Below are 25000 nucleotides of genomic sequence, written 5' to 3'. Positions count from 1 at the left end.
CAGCCTGTCAGTCGTCACTCTTGTAGGGTCATGTGAAGTTTCCCAACATTTTATGAACACTGATCAGTTTATAGCGAAATGGAAGAAAGCGGTTCCTCTGCAGTGTGTGCATGGCCATACTTAAAAAGGTATGTTTCAGTTTTCTCAAAAGATTAATGATTAGTTTAGTTGGCATACACTTGATGATGTCTCAAAAAAATGTTCAAACATGTCTGGGAGAAAGAAAACAATTGGGAGAATATCGGATGTGTATATCAGCTGTGTAAAGAGCTTTGTAACTTTAATACAAGTATTGAAATATTAATATTGAGTTTAAGGTAGTCGTGTGCATGATGGCATAGAGTGCATTTATACAACAATAATAAAATAATGCATTGACATAAAAAAAGGAAATTTACTTTTGATACTTAAGTACTTTTAAAAACAAATACTTCTGTCTAGGGATGCACGATATTGGATTTTTGCCGATATCCGATATGCCAATATTTTTCAACTCATTCTGGCCGATATCGATACCGATATATGTTTATTTTTTCCCTTTGTTTGGAAACCACCATTTTGAGCAAAAAAACTATTTTTTTTTCATTCTGGTTTCAGATATCTGAGGTCTCCTTACTAAAAGGATACTTGTTAAAGATAAATAAATGTTAATAAAGTTCTTTTTATAATAAGAGTGTATTAAAAGCGCTGAAAATAACAATAATAAAGTCATTAATTTTTCAACCCAGACAGATACAGTTGTAATCTAAATATTTTATTTTTGGATGTAATGTTTGTGCACATGAAGTGGGGGTGGCATGGGATCATTTGATGCTGTATTTAGCTTCAGATAATTTTTTTTTTACAATTATTTTAGAGCTCCTTGGATTATTTTTCATCATCAATTTCATAAAATTTCATCGAAATTCTATCGCTATAGAATCCTTGCACATGTGAGTTATTGCAGGCGCATATCAACACGTTATCATATCGGCAAGGCATATCGGCATCTTTTTTTCATATCGGCCGATGCCGATTTTTATATTTTAAGCGATTATCGTCCGATTCCGATGTCGTGCCGATAATATCGTGCATCCCTACTTCTGTCCTTTTACTTAAGTAATTTTTTTTTTTAGAACTTTCACTTGTAATATTTGACCGGTAGTACTTTTACTTTTACTCGAGTAATAGAGTTGTGTACTTTGTCCACCTCTCTGTGTGTGTGTGTGTGTGTGTGTGTGTGTGTGTGTGTGTGTGTGTGTGTGACTCACATCAATGATTGTCCACTGCTCCACCACGATAGCGTCGAATGCGGCGCTGGAGTCGCCCTCCACGGCCTCCTGGAACACAAACACACTGTCCACCGTCCGGAGGAGCACATCTGGAGGAGAAGAGCACATCTGCATGAGGAGCACATCTGGACACGGGACGCAGGTGAGGCCACCTCTCTCTCTCTCTCTCTCTCTCTCATTCACTCTCTCACTCCATCATTCATTCATTCATTCATTCACAGTCTGGAGGAGCACATCTGGAGGAGAAGAGCACAGGCATGAGGAGCACATCTGGACACGGGACGCAGGTGAGTCCACCTCTCTCTCTCTCTCTCTCTCTCTCTCTCTCTCTCTCACTCTCTCTCTCTCACTCTCACTCTCTCACTCTCTCACTCCATCATTCATTCATTCATTCATTCATTCACAGTCTGGAGGAGCACATCTGGAGGAGAAGAGCACAGGCATGAGGAGCACATCTGGACACGGGACGCAGGTGAGTCCACCTCTCTCTCTCTCTCTCTCTCTCATTCACTCTCTCACTCCATCATTCATTCATTCATTCATTCATTCATTCACAGTCTGGAGGAGCACATCTGGAGGAGAAGAGCACAGGCATGAGGAGCACATCTGGACACGGGACGCAGGTGAGTCCACCTCTCTCTCTCTCTCTCTCTCTCTCTCTCTCACTCTCTCTCTCTCTCTCTCTCTCTCTCTCTCTCACACTCATTCACTCTCTCACTCCATCATTCATTCATTCATTCATTCATTCATTCATTCACAGTCTGGAGGAGCACATCTGGAGGAGAAGAGCACAGGCATGAGGAGCACATCTGGACACGGGACGCAGGTGAGTCCACCTCTCTCTCTCTCTCTCTCTCTCTCTCTCTCTCTCTCTCTCTCTCACTCTCTCTCTCTCTCTCTCTCACTCTCTCACTCCATCATTCATTCATTCATTCATTCACAGTCTGGAGGAGCACATCTGCAGGAGAAGAGCACATCTGCATGAGGAGCACATCTGGACACGGGACGCAGGTGAGTCCACCTCTCTCTCTCTCTCTCTCTCTCTCTCTCTCACTCTCTCTCTCTCTCTCTCTCTCTCTCTCACACTCATTCACTCTCTCACTCCATCATTCATTCATTCATTCATTCATTCACAGTCTGGAGGAGCACATCTGGAGGAGAAGAGCACAGGCATGAGGAGCACATCTGGACACGGGACGCAGGTGAGTCCACCTCTCTCTCTCTCTCTCTCTCTCTCTCTCACTCTCTCTCTCTCACTCTCTCACTCTCTCACTCCATCATTCATTCATTCATTCATTCACAGTCTGGAGGAGCACATCTGCAGGAGAAGAGCACATCTGCATGAGGAGCACATCTGGACACGGGACGCAGGTGAGGCCACCTCTCTCTCTCTCTCACTCTCTCACTCCATCTATCTATTGTTCTATCCATCATTCTATTTATCCATTTGTTTAATCTATCTATCTATAATTCAATCATTCTATCAATTATCCACCCATTCATCCAACTATCGATCATTCTGTCTTTCAATCTATCCATCGATCTATTGTTCTATCCATCTATTGATCATTCTAAGTTTTTATCTATTCATCTATTGATTAGGGATGCACCGATACCGATACCTGTTGTCAAGTACTCGTAAAACTACCCCGATACAACCGCACCCGATACCACTTTATGGCAACGCATCTTCGAATGCGGAGCCGGTCCATAATTCGGCGTGCACACCCGCACACCGCGGCGCCAAGTGCAAAGGGATCTCGCGCTCTCAAAGCGCACAACAGCCATGGCGTAATTTTTTCCGCGCGCATTCGAGCGCTAGTGCGGACGTGGCGAGTATAAACCAAGCTTAAGGCGAGACACGGCAGGTGAAAACATTGTTTTTTCATGCAGTGGTCAATTTTAAGATTTTGGGCCAGTTTGCTCCCTTAACATGTAAGCTTTCATGTCAAAATAAAAAAAAATTCAACATTACATATTAAGGTGGTTATTTATTTATATTTTGTCACCGTGCGCCTTTAGATTTGTACCCGAAATCATCAAAAGTTATTCTAGCGCGATCTCTCGTGCGTCTCCATTCACAGAAACATGTGATGTCTGGTGTCATTATAAAGCTCTCAGTCTCACACACAGCGCTGGCTAATCCAAATATGGACATTTCCTTTGTAGAACTAACCAACCGCGAAAGTTTGCAGGTAAAAACCACATCTGATTGGTCAATGTGATACGAGCTGCCGCTTGCTTGTGTATTCTCCACCTGAGAGAAAGTGCAGACAATGCCGAAAAGACCAAGTAGCAAAAGCTAGGAAAAAGAAAGTAAACAACAACAGATTAGACGACGAAACCCCGTCAGAATTAGATTCAAATAGTTATAGATGGACATATACAACAAACAGGGACAGTTCGTCTGCAGTGTGTGTGTGACTGGTGTTGTTTGTTAAGGTAGTTCTCTAATAGCTATTGCTATTAATAATTTATTAATTTATCAATTTCCACGTGTTTTAAATATTATACACTACTGATATTAATTAACTGAATATATATTTTGTTTGTAGGTTGGGGGTTTCATAGAAATATATGCAATATAAACTTTAAAGGCCGTTTTCTCAAAATGAGTTTCTCACACTCAGAGTCAGATTATCCACTTCAGTAGCATCTACAAGCACCAACTCTTCCAGTCTTATACTGAACTATATTCTGAAGGCTTTTACAGAGGGATTTGTTGATATATCATTCCTATCCTGAGTTATAGGTCCTTTAACTCCAAAAAACATGGCGAAAATTGTTTTTTTTCAGGCTATTGTCAGTATTCTCTAATTTACTAAAGCACAAAATAAGATATCCAGAATCCCCTCAGTGAAAGCCTTCTCATCTAACATGTCAACAAATACAACCAAGAATTTTAAACCTGATCCAATTCCCAGATTTTGTTTTTGGAAAAGTATGCAAATGAGCGTATATTTAAGTATATAAGGCCTCATTTGCATATTAAAACATTAATTTACACAAAACTTGTAATACATTTTTTTCTTATGTTTATGCCAGTAATAAACTGGAGAAGTTTCACAGTGATATGTTGTAATTAAAAAAAATGTGCCTTAACCGCTCGTGAGGCAGATATCTCTCGTTAGTGAGTGCTGAAAGTGAAAGGCTGATTATTCAACTCTTTATTTAACTCTCGCGCATTGGCCGTGAGACGCACGCATTTGATTGGTTTCACAGACTCACACGCCCGATTTCTCACGCTGAAGTGTCACCCGGTCGGTCAAATGCCTGAAAGATGAGTTTATCTATAGATCCACATGTTAAGCCGATCATGTTGATCGATTAGTTATGTTTTCGGTGAGGGGGTTCAAGATTCATGGGCAAAAAAATACGGTGTTGCGCGACCTAAAACTACGTTTCCCGAAAGCGTCGTTCGCTAACTATGGTCACAAGTTCCGTCATTATAAGCATAGTTAAACGAGTTGTTTCTTGAACCCATAGTTCCAACGAACGTTCGCAAACAGCATCGCAAAGTTGATTTGCATAGATTTTGTTCTTGCACTGATGTTACATTTGTAGCCATGTTGCACTTTAACAGCCAGTTTAGGCTATATTTGAGTATTGTGTGTAATGATTCTGATAGTTTTTTTCCATTGAAATGTCTGGGGAAAAGTGTCCCAATAACCCTGAATTCACCCTATACTCTTTGAAATCATAATTACATTGCATTATGAAGCTTGAAACCCCAAATATTATAACATTCTTCATTAACAATTATTCAGTTAGGCTATTTGTAACAATCTCATTGTAAAAAAAAAAAAAAAAAAAAATCTATCCATCTATTGATCATTCTATCTTTCAATCTATCCATCTATTGATCATTCTATCTTTCAATCTATCCCTCTATTGATCATTCTATCTTTCAATCTATCCATCTATTGATCATTCTATCTTTCAGTCTATCCATCTATTGATCATTCTATCTTTCAGTCTATCCCTCTATTGATCATTCTATCTTTCAGTCTATCCCTCTATTGATCATTCTATCTTTCAATCTATCCATCTATTGATCATTCTATCTTTCAATCTATCCATCTATTGATCATTCTATCTTTCAGTCTATCCATCTATTGATCATTCTATCTTTCAGTCTATCCCTCTATTGATCATTCTATCTTTCAATCTATCCATCTATTGATCATTCTATCTTTCAATCTATCCCTTTATTGATCATTCTATCTTTCAATCTATCCCTTTATTGATCATTCTATCTTTCAATCTATCCCTTTATTGATCATTCTATCTTTCAATCTATCCATCTATTGATCATTCTATCTTTCAATCTATTCATCTATTGATCATTCTATCTTTCAGTCTATCCATCTATTGATCGTTCTATCTTTCAATCTATCCCTCTATTGATCATTCTATCTTTCAATCTATCCCTTTATTGATCATTCTATCTTTCAATCTATCCATCTATTGATCATTCTATCAATCTATCCATCTATTGATCATTCTATCTTTCAATCTATCCATCTATTGATCATTCTATCAATCTATCCATCTATTGATCATTCTATCAATCTATCCCTCTATTGATCATTCTATCAATCTATCCATCTATTGATCATTCTATCTTTCAATCTATCCCTTTATTGATCATTCTATCAATCTATCCATCTATTGATCATTCTATCAATCTATCCATCTATTGATCATTCTATCTTTCAATCTATCCATCTATTGATCATTCTATCTTTCAATCTACCCATCTATTGATCATTCTATCTTTCAATCTATCCCTTTATTGATCGTTCTATCATCTTTCAATCTATCCATCTATCTATTGTCCTATCCCTCTATTGATCGTTCTATCATCTTTCAATCTATCCATCTATCTATTGTCCTATCCCTCTATTGATCGTTCTATCATCTTTCAATCTATCCATCTATCTATTGTCCTATCCCTCTATTGATCGTTCTATCATCTTTCAATCTATCCATCTATTGATCATTCTATCTTTCAATCTACCCATCTATTGATCATTCTATCTTTCAATCTATCCCTCTATTGATCGTTCTATCATCTTTCAATCTATCCATCTATCTATTCTCCTATCCCTCTATTGATCGTTCTATCTTTCAATCTATCCATCTATTGATCATTCTAGGGCTGAAACGATTCATCGAGTTACTCGATTAACTCTATTACAGCAATTCCTCGAGGCAAAAATTCTGCCTCGAAGCCTCGTTAAATTCCTATCACACCATTCAGGAAGCACACCATAGCGCGTGATACATTTTGAATTTAGTTTAGATTCTAGATGCCCAGAATCACTATAGTAACTGCATGTTATACACAGTTTATGTAAGTTGATTACCATTCTTATAGCTGCCACACACACACACAACACACACGGCGCGCGCAAGCCCCGAAGCCAGATCGCTTTCACTTTCGTCCTCATAAAGTTTGTCAAGTAAATGCTTTTAAAGCCTTGCCAGTTTGAACATTGAAATGATTGTGCACTATTCAAAAACAACAATACGGAAAACTTCTCTTTTCCTGTGACACAGAGCTGAGCCGTATCGCGTCTTTGACAACGAGCGCGCGCCCTGAAGGCAGACCTCTTTTCGCGTGAAGATCGCGCGCGGAGAGCAGCGCAGAAACGCAGTGTCAACGCCGTCCTGTGACTAAAGTAAAGTCACTAAAGTAGCTTAGAGACTCAACTCAACCGTTATAGGCATACATTTGAATACCTTTGAAGTAATTACAAATCACAGCTTTATAATGAATAGAGACGGAATGAGTAATTCACACACACAATCACTCTCTCATTAATGCATCCAAATAAATGTAATGTAGGTCTACTACTGTGTTAATGTATCTGTATCTGATGTACAACAAACATAAATCTGCCCCACAGACATCAATAACTGCTGAAAGTGAACCGTTTCCTTCAAGTATTTTAAAATCACAAAGAAATGCAACTTTAATAGTAGAAAATCAGTAACACACACACACACACATACATGCATGCACCTCTCTCTCGCTCGCCAGTCAGACCAATCGTGGCAATGCATCACATATGCTTAAACTTTTATGTAGCCACGCAACAATAATTTCAGCATTCACAGTATACACCGGGACGTGATGTTGTGACGCCATTTTTCTAACGGATGCTTCACCTAAAATACACCGCAATGCAAGTGATGCAAGCCAAATGCAGCGTTCTATTGAAAATGAATGTATGTATGCAGTACGAAATTGCAATGAAGCCACACACACACACACACACACACACACACACACACACACACACACACACACACACACACACACACACACACACACACACACACACACACACACAGGTTGCTAGGTTACCATAGCAAATAGGCTCACCCCAGAAATGATATATTATTTGTTAGTAGCCTAATGGTAAATGCTGCAGGTGTAGAAATCTACATAAAAGATATTTACTTTGATGTCAGGGCTAGATTACAGCATGAAACCTGTTATGCATATTAATAAATTAAATAGCTTTTCCTCTTCATTTTCGTTATGCCTTATTTGTTTTGGTTGTTTAAAAACACGGATTTTTTATCCGATTAATCGATCGATTAAGTGCTAGATTAATCGATTACAAAAAGAATCGATAGCTGCAGCCCTAGATCATTCTATCTTTCAATCTATCCCTTTATTGATCATTCTATCTTTCAATCTATCCCTCTATTGATCATTCTATCATCTTTCAATCTATCCATCTATCTATTGTTCTATCCATCTATCGGTCATCCTATCTTTCAATCTATCCCTCTATTGATCGTTTTATCTATCTGTCTGTCTTGCTGTCGTTCTATCCATCCGTCTTTCCGTCCATTCCTCCTTCCATCTGTCCGTCTTTAAAATAGCTTCTGTTATGTTGTGTTGTTTTTATTATTTTTTTGACAGACACTTTTATTGTTGGAAAAGAGATTCTTCAAAAATTCTCTTTTTTTCCACAGAATAAATAATAATAATAGCATAAAGAACGACAAATGAAGGCGAGTAAATCGTTTTCCATTCTTGGGTGAACTGTTCCTTTAACTTGTAGTAAACCTGGGTCAGTGGAAGCTCAATGTACAAAAGCTGAGAATATCTGCGGAAGAGGAAAGCATTTGAAATATTCCCAAGAAAAGAAAGAGTGACAGAGACTAATGAATGACCAGCCTAATTAACCAACACATCCATACTGGGATGCGGAACATTCCCGGTGAAATAAACAAAGCATCTTTCAGTCTATCCATCTATTGATCATTCTATCTTTCAGTCTATCCATCTATTGATCATTCTATCTTTCAATCTATCCATCTATTGATCATTCTATCTTTCAATCTATCCATCTATTGATCATTCTATCTTTCAATCTATCCATCTATTGATCATTCTATCTTTCAATCTATCCATCTATTGATCATTCTATCTTTCAATCTATCCATCTATTGATCATTCTATCTTTCAATCTATCCATCTATTGATCATTCTATCTTTCAATCTATCCATCTATTGATCATTCTATCTTTCAATCTATCCATCTATTGATCATTCTATCTTTCAATCTATCCATCTATTGATCATTCTATCTTTCAATCAATCCATCTATTGATCATTCTATCTTTCAATCTATCCATCTATTGATCATTCTATCTTTCAATCTATCCATCTATTGATCATTCTATCTTTCAATCTATCCATCTATTGATCATTCTATCTTTCAATCTATCCCTCTATTGATCATTCTATCTTTCAATCTATCCATCTATTGATCATTCTATCTTTCAATCTATCCCTCTATTGATCATTCTATCTTTCAATCTATCCATCTATTGATCATTCTATCTTTCAGTCTATCCATCTATTGATCATTCTATCTTTCAATCTATCCATCTATTGATCATTCTATCTTTCAATCTATCCATCTATCTATTGTTCTATCTTTCAATCTATCCATCTATCTATTGTTCTATCCATCTAATGAATGTAATATCCATCTCTATCCGACTAATGAATGACCAGCCTAATTAACCAACACATCCATACTGGGATGCGGAACATTCCCGGTGAAATAAATAAGGCAAGAGCTGCACATTTTAATGGCCTGATGTCGCTGCGTTTGGCCCTGTTTTAGAGTGATCTTTATATATGGGTGGATAATAAGCTCTGCTGAGTATTGAAGACGAGCACCAGGGCGTCTGGGAACCGGGTTATTTCTGCTCAGTGTCCTCCCGTGGCCCAGGAGCTTCCTTATTACCAGTCCTCCATTTACACACTAATACTGTTTGTGCTGCCCCTGTCTGCTCCAGATTACATTATGGGGGACTGAGGGATGGGCGACCGTGGGACGGCCCTTGACGGGAAAGGGTTTTTCTCCGGAAAGGGAGGGGAACGCTGTCTGTCGCCTGCATTCTTCCATCAAATAAAACCTATTTAAGGCGGCACTTACTCAATTGAGGCCTTTCCAACTGGGCCATTGTTCTGGCCACCATGTCTCAGATGTTCCCACTTGGGATTGTAATTGGAAAAGTCCACTTGGGAGATTGCCTCAGCTGTTGAGCTGGTCTGGAGGGACGGGGATGTCTCCGGTGAGTGAGTCCAACAGGGTTTGCGCTCAATAAGCCGGCGGGTCTGTTTATGGAGATTGACGGCCCAGAGATTGTCCGTTTGATGGAGTGAGACTGCTGGGATGTGTGGAGTTGGTCTGGCCGGGTCATCGTGACTGGATGATAACGGTTAAGGCCCTTTCACACTGGACGCGATTTTTCGCGATGGTTTTATTTTTTGATCAGCTGTTTGTGTAATGAGAGCTTTCACACCGAACGCGAATGTGCGAATGTCTATTTTTTTCGTTTCGATGTCGTTTTTTTTTAACACTCGCAGCGACAGAAAAGGCTTAAACCAATCACATACAAGGAAACAAAGGTGACGAAATGTCCAGTTGATGTCACTAGCCATTCAATCAACATTAACCTTTGCCAGGTGTCGCATTTCTCCTGAGATTACAGCTGTAGTTGTGTTTACAGCTGTACAGATGCAGCTGTGTTTGCCCACTATAGGCTATGGATATTATAATCAATAAAAAAATTATTATTTTTTTTTATCTAATTGCGTCCGCGACTATAGAAAGTGAATGTGTTTCCGTCAGTACGACTGTGGCAAGTGTTTACATTGTGACTCAACTGGAAACACAGCAGCTCCGGATCGAGCCGTTCCTGAAGAGTGTGTGTGTGTGTGTGTGTGTGTGTGTGTGTGTGTGTGTGTGTGTGTGTGTGTGTGTGTGTGTGTGTGTGAGTGTGAGTGTGAGTGTGAGTGTGAGTGTGAGTGTGAGTGTGAGTGTGAGTGTGAGTGTGAGTGTGAGTGTGAGTGTGAGTGTGAGTGTGAGTGTGAGAGTGAGTGTGTGTGTGTTGTCAGATGCGCTGCTACCGTCTCTGTCTGGAGGAGCTCCTCAAATTGTCCCACGGACATTTGAAAGTAAGTTCGGAACCGGCCATGATAAAGTTTTAGCTCCTGTAGAAGATTAGCTTGATCCTCCCCTTCAGACTCTGTTCTTTAAGACTGGCTGCACCCAAAACCTTCTTCTCTGTCTTTTAAAGAAAATGAAAAGCTCGTCTCCACTGAATGATTACGTGTCCGTGTTTCTCAGCTGTCGCCGCGAATGTTTTGGAATGTTGGAGCTCTGAAACGTCGCAAACTCGCGTCGCGGCTGATGTGAATGGTTTTGACGCGAACTATTCGCACACGAAATATTCGCTTTTTCCGCTTCGCTTTTCCGTTACGCGTCCGGTGTGAAAGGGCCTTTAGGGTGAAGGATGTGCCAGAGAGAGAGAGAGAGAGAGACAGCTTGTGTGTGTTTCAGGGACAGGCTGAGGTGGAGGATCTGGACATTAAGTGTCAATCACTCGAGCAGACGAGCTACAGTAAAGAGTGCTTTCACACGTTCATTTCAGAAGCTTTCCTGTGAAGTGTTTCATTTCCAGGCCTAAAGTCTATCCATCCATCAATCCATCCATTCATCTCTCTATCGTTCGGTCTATCATTTTGTGGTTCGGTCTATCATTCTCTCGTTCTGTCTTGTCATCTGTATCTCATCCGTCCTTCCGTCTGTCTGTCGGTCTATCATTCTATTGTTCTATCGTTCTGTCTAGTCATGTTTCCCATCTTACCATCATAGTGAAGGTGAAGTGTTTCATTTCAAGGCCTAAAGTCTGTCCATCCATCCATCACTCCATTCATCTGTCTATCATTTTCTCGTTCTGTCTTGTCATCTGTATCCCATCTATCTATCCATTCATTCATCTGTATCATTCTGTCTGTCCGTCTATCGATCAGTCTGTTTTTCATTCTATCCTTCTGTCTTGTCGTCTGTATCTCGTCTGTCTATCATTCTATTGCTCTGTCTCTCATTCTATCGTTCTGTCTAGTCATCTGTATTCCATCAGTCTGTCTTTCATTCTATCATTCTGTCTAGTCATCCGTCTTTCTATCCGTCTGTCGGTCTATCATTCTATTGTTCTGTCTAGTCATCCGTCCTTCTATCCATCTTTCTATCCGTCTCTCGGTCTATCGTTGTGTCTGTCCATCTGTTGGTTTATCATTCTATCGTTCTGTCTATCCATTCGGTCTGTCATTCTGTTGTTCTGTCTAGTCATCTGTATCCCATCCATCCATTCATCCATCCGTGTCTCTATCTATCTGTCTGTCTGTCTGCCTATCAGTCTATCTTTCATTCTATGGTTCTGTCTATCATTCTATCATTCAGTCTAGTCATCTGTAACCCATCCATCTATCTATCCATTCATCCATTTGTCTATCTGTCTGGCCGTCTATCTATCAGTCTGTCTTTCATTCTATGGTTCTGTCTATCGTTCTCTCCGTTTTATCTGTCATTCTGTTGTTCTGTGTGTCTATCATTCTGTCTATCTGTCTGTCGTTCTGTCTGTCATTCTATCGTTGTCTAGTCATCTGTATCCTGTCCATCCGTCCGTCCGTCCGTCCTTCATCCTATCATTCTGTCTTTAATTCTATCGTTCAGTCTATTCATCCGTCCCTCTTTCTATCTGTCTGTCGTTCTGTCTTTAATTCTATCGTTCAGTCTATTCATCCGTCCCTCTTTCTATCTGTCTGTCGTTCTGTCTATCAGTGTATCGTTCTGTCTAGTCATCTGTCCGTCCGTCTTTCTATCTGTCTGTCGTTCTGTCTATCAGTGTATCGTTCTGTCTAGTCATCCGTCCGTCTGTCTTTCTATCTGTCTGTCGTTCTGTCTATCATTGTATCATTCTGTCTAGTCATCCGTCCGTCTGTCTTTCTATCTGTCTGTCGTTCTGTCTATCATTGTATCGTTCTGTCTAGTCATCCGTCCGTCTGTCTTTCTATCTGTCTGTCGTTCTGTCTATCATTGTATCGTTCTGTCTAGTCATCCGTCCGTCTGTCTTTCTATCTGTCTGTCGTTCTGTCTATCAGTGTATCGTTCTGTCTAGTCATCCGTCCGTCTGTCTTTCTATCTGTCTGTCGTTCTGTCTATCATTGTATCATTCTGTCTAGTCATCCGTCCGTCTGTCTTTCTATCTGTCTGTCGTTCTGTCTATCATTGTATCGTTCTGTCTAGTCATCCGTCCGTCTGTCTTTCTATCTGTCTGTCGTTCTGTCTATCAGTGTATCGTTCTGTCTAGTCATCCGTCCGTCTGTCTATCTGTCTGTCGTTCTGTCTATCAGTGTATCGTTCTGTCTAGTCATCCGTCCGTCTGTCTTTCTATCTGTCTGTCGTTCTGTCTATCATTGTATCGTTCTGTCTAGTCATCCGTCCATCTGTCTTTCTATCTGTCTGTCGTTCTGTCTATCAGTGTATCGTTCTGTCTAGTCATCCGTCCGTCCGTCTTTCTATCTGTGTCGTTCTGTCCATCAGTGTATCGTTCTGTCTAGTCATCTGTCCGTCCGTCTTTCTATCTGTGTCGTTCTGTCTATCAGTGTATCGTTCTGTCTAGTCATCTGCCCGTCTGTCTTTCTATCTGTCTGTCGTTCTGTCTATCAGTGTATCGTTCTGTCTAGTCATCCGTCCATCTGTCTTTCTATCTGTCTGTCGTTCTGTCTATCATTGTATCGTTCTGTCTAGTCATCCGTCCGTCTGTCTTTCTATCTGTCTGTCGTTCTGTCTATCATTGTATCGTTCTGTCTAGTCATCCGTCCGTCTGTCTTTCTATCTGTCTGTCGTTCTGTCTATCAGTGTATCGTTCTGTCTAGTCATCCGTCCGTCTGTCTTTCTAGCTGTCTGTCGTTCTGTCTATCAGTGTATCGTTCTGTCTAGTCATCCGTCCGTCTGTCTTTCTATCTGTCTGTCGTTCTGTCTATCAGTGTATCGTTCTGTCTAGTCATCCGTCCATCTGTCTTTCTATCTGTCTGTCGTTCTGTCTATCATTGTATCGTTCTGTCTAGTCATCCGTCCGTCTGTCTTTCTATCTGTCTGTCGTTCTGTCTATCATTGTATCGTTCTGTCTAGTCATCCGTCCGTCTGTCTTTCTATCTGTCTGTCGTTCTGTCTATCATTGTATCGTTCTGTCTAGTCATCCGTCCGTCTGTCTTTCTATCTGTCTGTCGTTCTGTCTATCAGTGTATCGTTCTGTCTAGTCATCCGTCCGTCTGTCTTTCTATCTGTCTGTCGTTCTGTCTATCATTGTATCATTCTGTCTAGTCATCCGTCCGTCTGTCTTTCTATCTGTCTGTCGTTCTGTCTATCATTGTATCGTTCTGTCTAGTCATCCGTCCGTCTGTCTTTCTATCTGTCTGTCGTTCTGTCTATCATTGTATCGTTCTGTCTAGTCATCCGTCCGTCTGTCTATCTGTCTGTCGTTCTGTCTATCAGTGTATCGTTCTGTCTAGTCATCCGTCCGTCTGTCTTTCTATCTGTCTGTCGTTCTGTCTATCATTGTATCATTCTGTCTAGTCATCCGTCCGTCTGTCTTTCTATCTGTCTGTCGTTCTGTCTATCATTGTATCGTTCTGTCTAGTCATCCGTCCGTCTGTCTTTCTATCTGTCTGTCGTTCTGTCTATCAGTGTATCGTTCTGTCTAGTCATCCGTCCGTCTGTCTATCTGTCTGTCGTTCTGTCTATCAGTGTATCGTTCTGTCTAGTCATCCGTCCGTCTGTCTTTCTATCTGTCTGTCGTTCTGTCTATCATTGTATCGTTCTGTCTAGTCATCCGTCCATCTGTCTTTCTATCTGTCTGTCGTTCTGTCTATCAGTGTATCGTTCTGTCTAGTCATCCGTCCGTCCGTCTTTCTATCTGTGTCGTTCTGTCCATCAGTGTATCGTTCTGTCTAGTCATCTGTCCGTCCGTCTTTCTATCTGTGTCGTTCTGTCTATCAGTGTATCGTTCTGTCTAGTCATCTGCCCGTCTGTCTTTCTATCTGTCTGTCGTTCTGTCTATCAGTGTATCGTTCTGTCTAGTCATCCGTCCGTCTGTCTTTCTATCTGTCTGTCGTTCTGTCTATCATTGTATCATTCTGTCTAGTCATCCGTCCGTCTGTCTTTCTATCTGTCTGTCGTTCTGTCTATCATTGTATCGTTCTGTCTAGTCATCCGTCCGTCTGTCTTTCTATCTGTCTGTCGTTCTGTCTATCATTGTATCGTTCTGTCTAGTCATCCGTCCGTCTGTCTATCTGTCTGTCGTTCTGTCTATCAGTGTATCGTTCTGTCTAGTCATCCGTCCGTCTGTCTTTCTATCTGTCTGTCGTTCTGTCTATCATTGTATCATTCTGTCTAGTCATCCGTCCGTCTGTCTTTCTATCTGTCTGTCGTTCTGTCTATCATTGTATCGTTCTGTCTAGTCATCCGTCCGTCTGTCTTTCTATCTGTCTGTCGTTCTGTCTATCAGTGTATCGTTCTGTCTAGTCATCCGTCCGTCTGTCTATCTGTCTGTCGTTCTGTCTATCAGTGTATCGTTCTGTCTAGTCATCCGTCCGTCTGTCTTTCTATCTGTCTGTCGTTCTGTCTATCATTGTATCGTTCTGTCTAGTCATCCGTCCATCTGTCTTTCTATCTGTCTGTCGTTCTGTCTATCAGTGTATCGTTCTGTCTAGTCATCCGTCCGTCCGTCTTTCTATCTGTGTCGTTCTGTCCATCAGTGTATCGTTCTGTCTAGTCATCTGTCCGTCCGTCTTTCTATCTGTGTCGTTCTGTCTATCAGTGTATCGTTCTGTCTAGTCATCTGCCCGTCTGTCTTTCTATCTGTCTGTCGTTCTGTCTATCAGTGTATCGTTCTGTCTAGTCATCCGCCCGTCTGTCTTTCTATCTGTCTGTCGTTCTGTCTATCAGTGTATCGTTCTGTCTAGTCATCCGCCCGTCTGTCTTTCTATCTGTCTGTCGTTCTGTCTATCAGTGTATCGTTCTGTCTAGTCATCCGCCCGTCTGTCTTTCTATCTGTGTCGTTCTGTCTATCAGTGTATCGTTCTGTCTAGTCATCCGTCCGTCTGTCTTTCTATCTGTCTGTCGTTCTGTCTATCATTGTATCGTTCTGTCTAGTCATCTGTCCGTCCGTCTTTCTATCTGTGTCGTTCTGTCTATTATTCTATTGTTCTGTCTATCATTGTATCGTTCTGTCTAGTCATCCGTCCGTCTGTCTTTCTATCTGTCTGTCGTTCTGTCTATCAGTGTATCGTTCTGTCTAGTCATCCGTCCGTCTGTCTTTCTATCTGTGTCGTTCTGTCTATTATTCTATTGTTCTGTCTATCATTATATCGTTCTGTCTAGTCATCCGTCCGTCTGTCTTTCTATCTGTGTCGTTCTGTCTATCATTCTATTGTTCTGTCTATCATTGTATTGTTCTGTCTAGTCATCTGTATCCTATCTATCTGTCTGTCAGCCTATCGTCTAGTCATCTTGATGGATGGATCCCATAAGCATTCTCAATTCCACCCAGAATGCCACTAGTGTTCAGAATGAGATTGAGCGCTCAGAAGAGGAGTGACATCCGTACTTAGCTTCAGTGTGAACGCGCCCTATAAGACCAGTTTCGTGTATTAAGCATATAAAAAGGATCAATTTTGATTTCCCGTTGACTTTAACATTAAAAAAATGCTGCTCTTCAGTTTTGTGTGTGTGTCATTCTCTCTCCCTCATGGACCTGTTCAAACGCCAGCATTCATTCTCCGGTCCTTTTGTGCCTCTGGAAAATGACAGTGGAGGGATCTCCAAAATCCCTCTCACAGCAAGATAATACCTTATTGGAAATTCATACACTGAATATATCTGTGCCTTCGTGGCATCTGAATATAGGCATGAATAGTCAGGCGCATGAATGTGTCACAGCTGCGGGTGCATATTCTTTTCTGAGGAAGGGGAAATTCGCTCCGGTGCAAAAGTCAGACAAAAGAAACCTTTTAGTCAACATTGTTGCCGTCTATTCAGCAGGAGCTAAACCTGGAAGTGTGATGAGCCACGTGTTGCTCTCCTGTGGGGCGTATGAATCTTTAAAGGGTTACTTCACCCAAAAATGAAAATTCTGTCATTAATTACTCACCCTCATGTCGTTCGACACCCGTAAGACCTCCGTTCATCTTGAAGATATTTTAGTTGAAAGCTGAGAAAGGCTTCAGATAGGCCTCCATTGGCATTCAGTACATTTACACTCACAAGACCCATAAAAGGCACTAAAAACGTCGTTACAAAGTCCATCTCACCACAGTGACTCTACAATAATTTTACGATGCGACGACAATAGTTTTCGTGCGCAAAAAAAATCTAAATAACACCTTTATCCAGCTTGTTCTTGTCTTCCGTGTGTGTCTCCACGACGCATGCGCGAGAATATGAGCAGATCCGGCGTTCGGACACATGACCCAGAAGAGATTTGTTTACGAGCAGAGGAAGACGCGCGTGTCTCAGCTGTTGAATTCTACATTGATCGTGCTTTAGGTCTCGGCGTAGTTCTCAAAATGGGGCTGAAGTGTGTATTTCATGGATTCCCGAACGCCGGATCTGCGTCATATTCTCACGCATGCGTCGTGGAGACACACACGGAAGACAAGAACAAGCTGGATAAAGGTGTTATTTAGATTTTTTTTTCGCACAAAAACTATTGTCGTCGCATCGTAAAATTATTGTAGAGTCACTGTGGTGAGATGGACTTTGTAACGACGTTTTAAGTGCCTTTTATCGGTCTTGGGAGTGTAAATGTACTGAATGCCAATGGAGGCCTATCTGAAGCCTTTCTCAGCATCAGCTTTACACTAAAATATCTTCATTTGTGTTCCGAATATTCGGGTCTTACGGGTCTCGAACGACATGAGGGTGAGGAATTAATGACAGAATTTTCATTTTTGGGTGAACTAACCCTTTAATTGCAACGGTGGCGCTGAGAAATTCAGTCCTGGCCTGATGGGTGCCACTCACACCCATCGCATTAAAACTCGACCCCTGCCGCCCACTTTTCCTCACCATGGAAACCCGTCTCTAAGGGCGGGAGAGGCTAAAGGAAAGCTTCTTTATAAAGGACATCCTCCTGGACAACTTCAATGTCACTGAAGCAAAGCTAGACGAGGTGCACAAGGAAATCAGTGGAGCAGAACGCCACACCAACAGCATCGACAAAGACCAGAATCCATCAGGAGACTTTAAGCCGCCACAAAGCCGCCATCCGCCCCTGGACCGGTGGATAAACTCATATCACAGCCTCCTGAAGGGCAGTTTCCTGAAGATGGAGGAGGCGGAGGAGGCCGTGCCACCGCTGATCTCCTAAGACTATCATTTTGATCTCCCATCAAATCGGAGGACAAATATCACAAACCCTGTCAAGAACACGTCCAGGTCATATTTCACCCCCGAAACCAATAGAAAGACAACGTGATGCCCATTTCAGGATCATTCATCATTTTAGTGATTTTGAAGTGATTTCAATCATATTTCAAGCAATTTAAAACCATCATGGCATCTGAAGTGTCTCAGCGGAAGGAAATAACACACTCTCAGCTTTAATATATCGGCCAAATCTTCTTACCGGATCGATAACGTTCATTAAAAATTAACATATTATTTATTACAGATATTACTGATAGCAGCAAAGAAAGCAATTACAATAAAGTGGCTTAAGAATGAGCCACCAAACCAAGCTGAATGGCTAACAATTTTGAGAAATATTTGCACTATGGAAAAAATTACATATTCGTTATTACAGATGGAACTTTTTATTGAAAGATGGCCGCCATTAATGACGGTGATGGAGGACCATTAGAATTAACTGGTTATATTTGCCAGGGGAACTCGAATACAACCCGCGTTTTGTTTTAAGTTGATGTTTGGTTTGTTCAAATTGTTTACTTTAAATGTTGTTAATAATTTCTTATTTCTTCTTTTCCTTCGACATATTTTTCTGCGGAATTGATCATACATGTAAGGATGCGTGAATGTTATGATCCCCTGTAAAGGATATTGTTTCTGTGTGCAAGTAATTGGTGTAAAAGGAGATTTGAAGAACATTAAAAAAATAAAAAAATGTACATATGTGACCCGTTCTGGCTAAATGAGTCCTTTTTTAAGATAATGTGGAAAAACAATGCAAAAATATATTTCAAATAACAGACATTCAAAAATAATTCAGATATCAAGTCCAGATAATTGAGTAAAGGTGTTTAAATGACTAAAGTTTTACTAAATTTCGTCAAAAATTTTAAAATTTTACTAAATTTTTTCGTTACTAAACGTCATCATCTCTGCTTTCCGCATATGGTGTTAAACGTTGTATAGAACCAATCAAGAAGCTTAGAAATGGACACAAACAGTGACACAAACGACACACACACACACACACACACACACACACACACACACACACACACACACACACACACACACACACACACACACTCTCACTCTCACACACACTCACTCACTCACACACACACACACACACACACTCACTCACTCACTCACTCACACACACACACACACACACACACTCTCTCACTCTCACACACACTCACTCACTCACTCTCTCACACACACACACACACACACACACACACACACACACACACACACACACACACACACACACACACACACACACACACACACACACACACACACACACACACACACACACACACACTCACTCACTCACTCACTCACTCACTCTGTCACTTACTCACTCACTCACTCTCAATCACTCACACACTCACACACACACACACACACACAGGTTTTTGTGAAATGTGAGGACATTCCATAGGCGTAATGGTTTTTATACCGTACACACCGTATTTTCTATCCCCCTACAAAATAAAAATGTATCCCTTTAAATGCAATGGATTTTGAAAGATTAACAACAACAAAAATTCAGGTTTTCAATTGGAAAAAGAGGGCGGACGACCATAGTTCAAATGGGTATATCTTTAAAACCATTCAAGGTATGACTTTGACTAGGATATCATTTTAAAGCCTATGGTCTCCTCTATCCATTGATACCAAAAACTAAATTTTGAAATTCGGGTCACTATGACTCATTTTGCTGGCCGATACCGATATGGTGGCCGATATATATCGTGCGTCTTTAGACTAGTATGAACCATTTATGTTAAATATGGTCTGAAAATTAGGTTTGAAAATTTGATTTTGGAAAAGTAAGGCATTTTGAAATGGAAAATAAGACTAAGAGTAAATGCTGTAGAATAATTGTTAGTTCATGTTCACAAATGAAACTTTATTGTAATGAACAAAAAAAAACATAATGGTCTCAAAATGAGCAAAATATGATTGGTGCAAAAATGATTTGAAGGCAAGCATCATTATCACACGAGCACTGTTTGCGTTTTGATTTTCAGCTGGTGGACAAAATGATCAATTTGACTTAGGACCACGCAAGTAACCCGCACCCTTGCATCAAAACCGTGAGATGTTTTATTATTATTATTATTATCATTGTTTCCTGTTGCTTTTGAGGGTGAAACGTGACCTTGACATGTTTTGGTGAGATTCGCCCAGAGAGTCGGCCTCGGATTGGGTTCTGTTGTATGTGTGTGCATCCTTCCTCGCACATTACGGACGTGTTGATGTTTACAGCGAGAAGACACTGTGGGAGTGCATCACCATGGAGTTCTCATTACGCATTCACAGGCCAGACTCAAAGAGAAGCTAAATTTGGAGAGATCTGGCCCATGTGCTGCTCACAGGCCTGATAATGAATGCGTCTCCAGCCTTTCATGTAATCAGACACTTATGAAAAGTGAACATGCTGGCGGTGCTTTGATATCACATTGTTCCCGGACTCCACGGGGCTCCTCGCCATCCGCCCGCTTTAACACCGCCTTCACTTCCTGTTGTTTTCCTTTTGCACGTGTCGTCGACATGAACACCATCATTTGTCTGGAGTCATGGAACATATTGTGTTCTACTTAGGCATGTGCCGGTATCAAATTTTCATGTTGCGATTAATTTCTGAAGCTTTTATCACGGTATACGATATTATCACGATAATGATATTTGTTGCAAAAAAAAGTGTCATACTATAACAGGTTTAATAACTTTCTAATAACAAAAGAACCAAACATTTAAATATAATAAAGCAATACACAAAAATGGATAAAGTAAACAAATATTTAAAACATATTAAAGAGCTAAAGAACAATAGGTAACACTTTACAATAAAGTCTCACTAGTTAATGCATTACCATCAACAAAGAGCAAATAACTACATTTTTACAGTTATTCTTCTCTGATAATGTTAGTTAAAAAAGCAACTGTTAGTCAGTGTAAGCTCGGGTTCATTAAATAATACAGTTACAACTTTTGATATTAATAATGTGTTATTAAATGCTGAAATGTACATTTAACTAAGATTAATACACGTTTTGTCAGTTTGTTAATGAATGAACTAATGTTAAATAATGGAACCTTATTGTAAAGTGTGTGACTGAATAACAATCAAAACATATTCAAACAATATCTAGGGCATGTGATTTAGTCCAGATTAAAATATAAAATGTTTAAGTTTGAAAATGAATAGCCTTAAGTCTTTAAGTATTAGTTATAGTTATGTGATGATCACAGTAGCGAATACAGAAAACGGTTTTGTTTACCAGGGATTTCCGGAGAAACGGCTGCACTTCTGCTGTTGCGTCAGCGCCCTCTGCTGTCAGAGAGTGAATGTGCGTTTCATTCAAGGCACGTCCTTCACTCGTTCCGCCATGTGCTCATGCACGTTGGGTTTTGTTTACATCAGTGCTCGTTCCTCTTTGACGTATTGTTCATTTTAAACGGTTGATGGGTAAAGTAAATGCTTTCTAAAAATCAGAATAATAGGTAGGCTAATAGATAAATATTCACGGTATTTTGAAGTGCCCACGATAACAATATTGTGCATGTTCATTATTGCGGTATATCGTATTACCGTTTACCGGCACATGTCTAGTTCTACTTGACATTTTTAATCCGTGACGCTTAATAAGGTTATGGGACCTATTTTAACGATCCGAGCTCACGGTGCAGTTGCTCTTAGGGCGTGTCCGAACGTGCAATAAACCAATCAGAGTCTCATCTCCCTTTCCCTTTAAAAGCCAATTTTTCGCTATTTACATGTGAGCGGAAAGACTGAACGCTTCTCCAGAGACGAATCCTTTTATTTGTAATATTTGGCATGTGTGTGTGCTGCTGTGCATCCCTGTGTGTGTACACACATTGTGCACCGTTTATAGGCTCATATTACTAACACACCCTTTAAATAACACACATATACTGCACTATTGACTTTAGAGCAGGTGTGTGTTGGTCAATGGTCAGTGGTTTTCAGTTCCTCACAATAGCAACCAGGGTTCCCACTCGTCCTGGAAAACCTTGAAAACCTGGAAAATTAATGACAAATTTTCCAGTCCTGGAAAACACATGGAAAATTAGAGAAAATGTAAAATGTCCTGGAAAATCTTGTTGTTGTCTGGGAAAATTCTTTAAAAAAAAAGTTATTTCTTTAGCCGAGTATAAAGAGTTTATCGCTGGCCCAAACAATTGGCGCTAGTTACAGAAAGCACATGTTCAGGAATGCTGAGTTTGATGCGTATGAGTAGTATTTTGAATAATGATGTTTAATAGCTAATGCTATAACTGCTCAAATGTATGCAGTGAATGTTAACTCGTAAGCTGCTACCTAATCACATCATTTTGTTATAAAGTCAGAATTGCAAGATATAGTCAAAATTGCGTGATATAAACTCGCAAGTCTTTTCTTCACAATTGACTTTTTTGCGCAGTTGCGAGTTTATATTTTGCAATTCTGACTTTTTTCTTAGAATTGTGAGATCTAAACTGCAATTGCAAGTTTTAAAGTCCAATTCTGAGGAAAAAAGAATTGCGACAATTTTCGCGTTTATATCACAAATATGTAATCTCGCAATTGCGAGAAAGTCAGAGTAGCGAGATAAAAAGTCACAATTACCTTTTCTTATTCTGTGGTGTAAACAAGCTTCCATAGTCATAATGTATGATTAAGAGCTCATATTGACAAATGCTGGATTGTTAAGTAATGGCAATAAACTGAACGGCTTTTAAAGACTTAGAAAGCAATATTTGGCATGATCCTTGTCTTTTATTCCCGCCGTAGTAAAATTGAAAATGTCCTGGAAAAGTGCTGGAAAATGGTTGCTGAAAAAGAGTGGGAACCCTGAGCAACGCTCCAGCAATGCTCCTGATCACACCTGGTGTTCAGACCAGATGCCCATGGGTGAACAGATGAGCAGTGCATTTGATATTTAAACAACGTGGCGTGAAAATGAGAACTGCGTCGTGCTGAAACTAGCAGAACACACTTGAGTTGTGCCTGGCGTCACATTGCGCCGGGTATATGAAAGAGCCCTCAGTGTTCCACTTTTGAATGCATTTTATTTTATCCTTTGTTTTTTTTTGTTAATTAGGCAATTTATGCATTTTAGTAATTTTTTGTATTTTAATGCATGCATTTTTTTTTTGTTATTCATTAAAGGTGCGGTATGTAGGATTGAGGTACTGCAGTCCAAATTCAAAATAGTGGAGAGAGTTATTTGCTCCGCCCCCTCCTCAGACTCGACGCTCACATGGGTTGCCAGCTTAAGGAAACGCAACAGGATTAGGGTTGGGTATCGTTTGGGTTTTTTTCGATTCCGGTGCCAAACCGATACTTTTAAAACGGTAAAATTTAAAACTTTTAAAACCGATAAAAAAAATTAAAAAAAAAAGGCCACAAAACGAGGTGGATGACATTAAATGGCTTTTTATTTTTATTTTATTTAAATTGAACCCTTTATTAAAAGTTTAATGTATACTTAAATGTATGAATATACATAAATACAAAACACAATTTACTTATTTACAAATTATTATTGACATATTTACAAATTCACAGTAAAACCTAAGCCACCTAACTACAACAAGCCTAATATAACTCTAAATAACAGTTACCGTAATAACAGCAGTCGTCTGTATTCTTGCTCTGCTACAAACCAGCTTCGAGCTTCAGCTTTATTTTGAAATATGATCATATTCTCTGGCTAAATATTTTTGAACGCATCGCCTTAATGTTTCCATGGCGACGTGTCATGTTTCTCACATGACACACAGCGGCCGCAATAGCGCTGACAGCTCAGCTGTATCGGGTTTATTTCGTTTTTTCTTTTTATTCAAAATATTTACAAACTTCTTAACTGTGTCACGAACTATCTGATGTTCAAATGTGTGAGTGAATGTGTGTTAGTTGATCTATAAAGCGCAATGGGCGGCGCCATGTTAGTTTGCGCCTCAGAATCGGATCTGTCGGATTTACAACACTTGAGTTCATTCTCGTCTCACGAAATACATGAAAGTAAGCGACCAGTGAACTGGAAGAAGAATAGAGTAAACTATATAGTTACTATATAATGTGCATTTATCTGATGTGAATAAAACACGTAACGTTAGTCAAATTATAACCGTCTGAAAGGATTGTCATTGCCGCTTTCATAGACATCAGTGTGTGTTTTGTTGCTAGTAGCCTACTTATGAGCATTTAAATGTCTGAAATCTGAAATAAACATGATGTGGTTGAAAACACTGAATAGTTGTCATGAGATGTGGTTGAAAACACTGAATAGTTGTCATGAGATGTGGTTGAAAACACTGAATAGTTGTCATGAGTTGTGATGTGACGAGCGCTGAGCGTCTGTCTCTGGCTCAGCCAAAGCGCGAAAGGACGTTTGAATTTTGCCACCGAAATGAGGAACCGAAATCTGCGTTCTGATTCGGTCTGGTACAAACCGGTTATATAAGTACCGGTAAATATAATATATAATAAAATACCATATTGGCACATGGTTTCGGTACCCAACCCTAAACAGGATTGAGCGCAATTGACATTGAAAGCCACACTGTAAGTTGATGAGTTGATTTATCTGCGTTGTAACGTGCTTCCGTTCATAGAGAGTTTTAGATGGGTGCCGAGGCTTTTTCAAGTCTGGGAGAATCTGTGATCTCTGACCCAGCAACCAGTGCTGTCAAAATACTATTGGGTAAACTGGTGGCGTGCGTTATTCACCAAGCGGTAACCTCCTCCAGTTTCTCTTGAAGCCAATACGGAAGTGACTTAAGCTGCAGTTCATGGACTGGCCACTAGAGACAGAGTCCAGAAGGAGCAGAATCTCATTGAGCTCATGTTAAAATGCCCAACTTTACAGCATGTTTACAGTGGGTTTGGTCTATACGGCTAATGTTGCCCTTCAT

The 25000-nt window shown here is 40.1% G+C and overlaps 1 protein-coding gene across 1 annotated transcript in view; it reads right to left on the bottom strand.

Annotated features, from left to right (window-relative positions):
- rftn1b (raftlin, lipid raft linker 1b) overlaps positions 1 to 25000 on the bottom strand; it is a gene marked incomplete at its 3' end in the record, with an annotated part of 223971 nt that overhangs the window by 57170 nt on the left and 141801 nt on the right. The window contains exon 7 of the mRNA XM_079838147.1: positions 1251 to 1360. Coding sequence (XP_079694273.1) covers positions 1251 to 1360 — 110 coding nt within the window. The remainder of the gene's footprint in view (positions 1 to 1250; positions 1361 to 25000) is intronic.

This window comes from Gobio gobio (assembly GCF_949357685.1).
Source record: "Gobio gobio genome assembly, chromosome: 15".
NCBI classification, from domain to species: domain Eukaryota; kingdom Metazoa; phylum Chordata; class Actinopteri; order Cypriniformes; family Gobionidae; genus Gobio; species Gobio gobio.
Note: the sequence above shows the minus strand (reverse complement) of the source record. Positions and strands in the feature narration are given on the sequence as shown.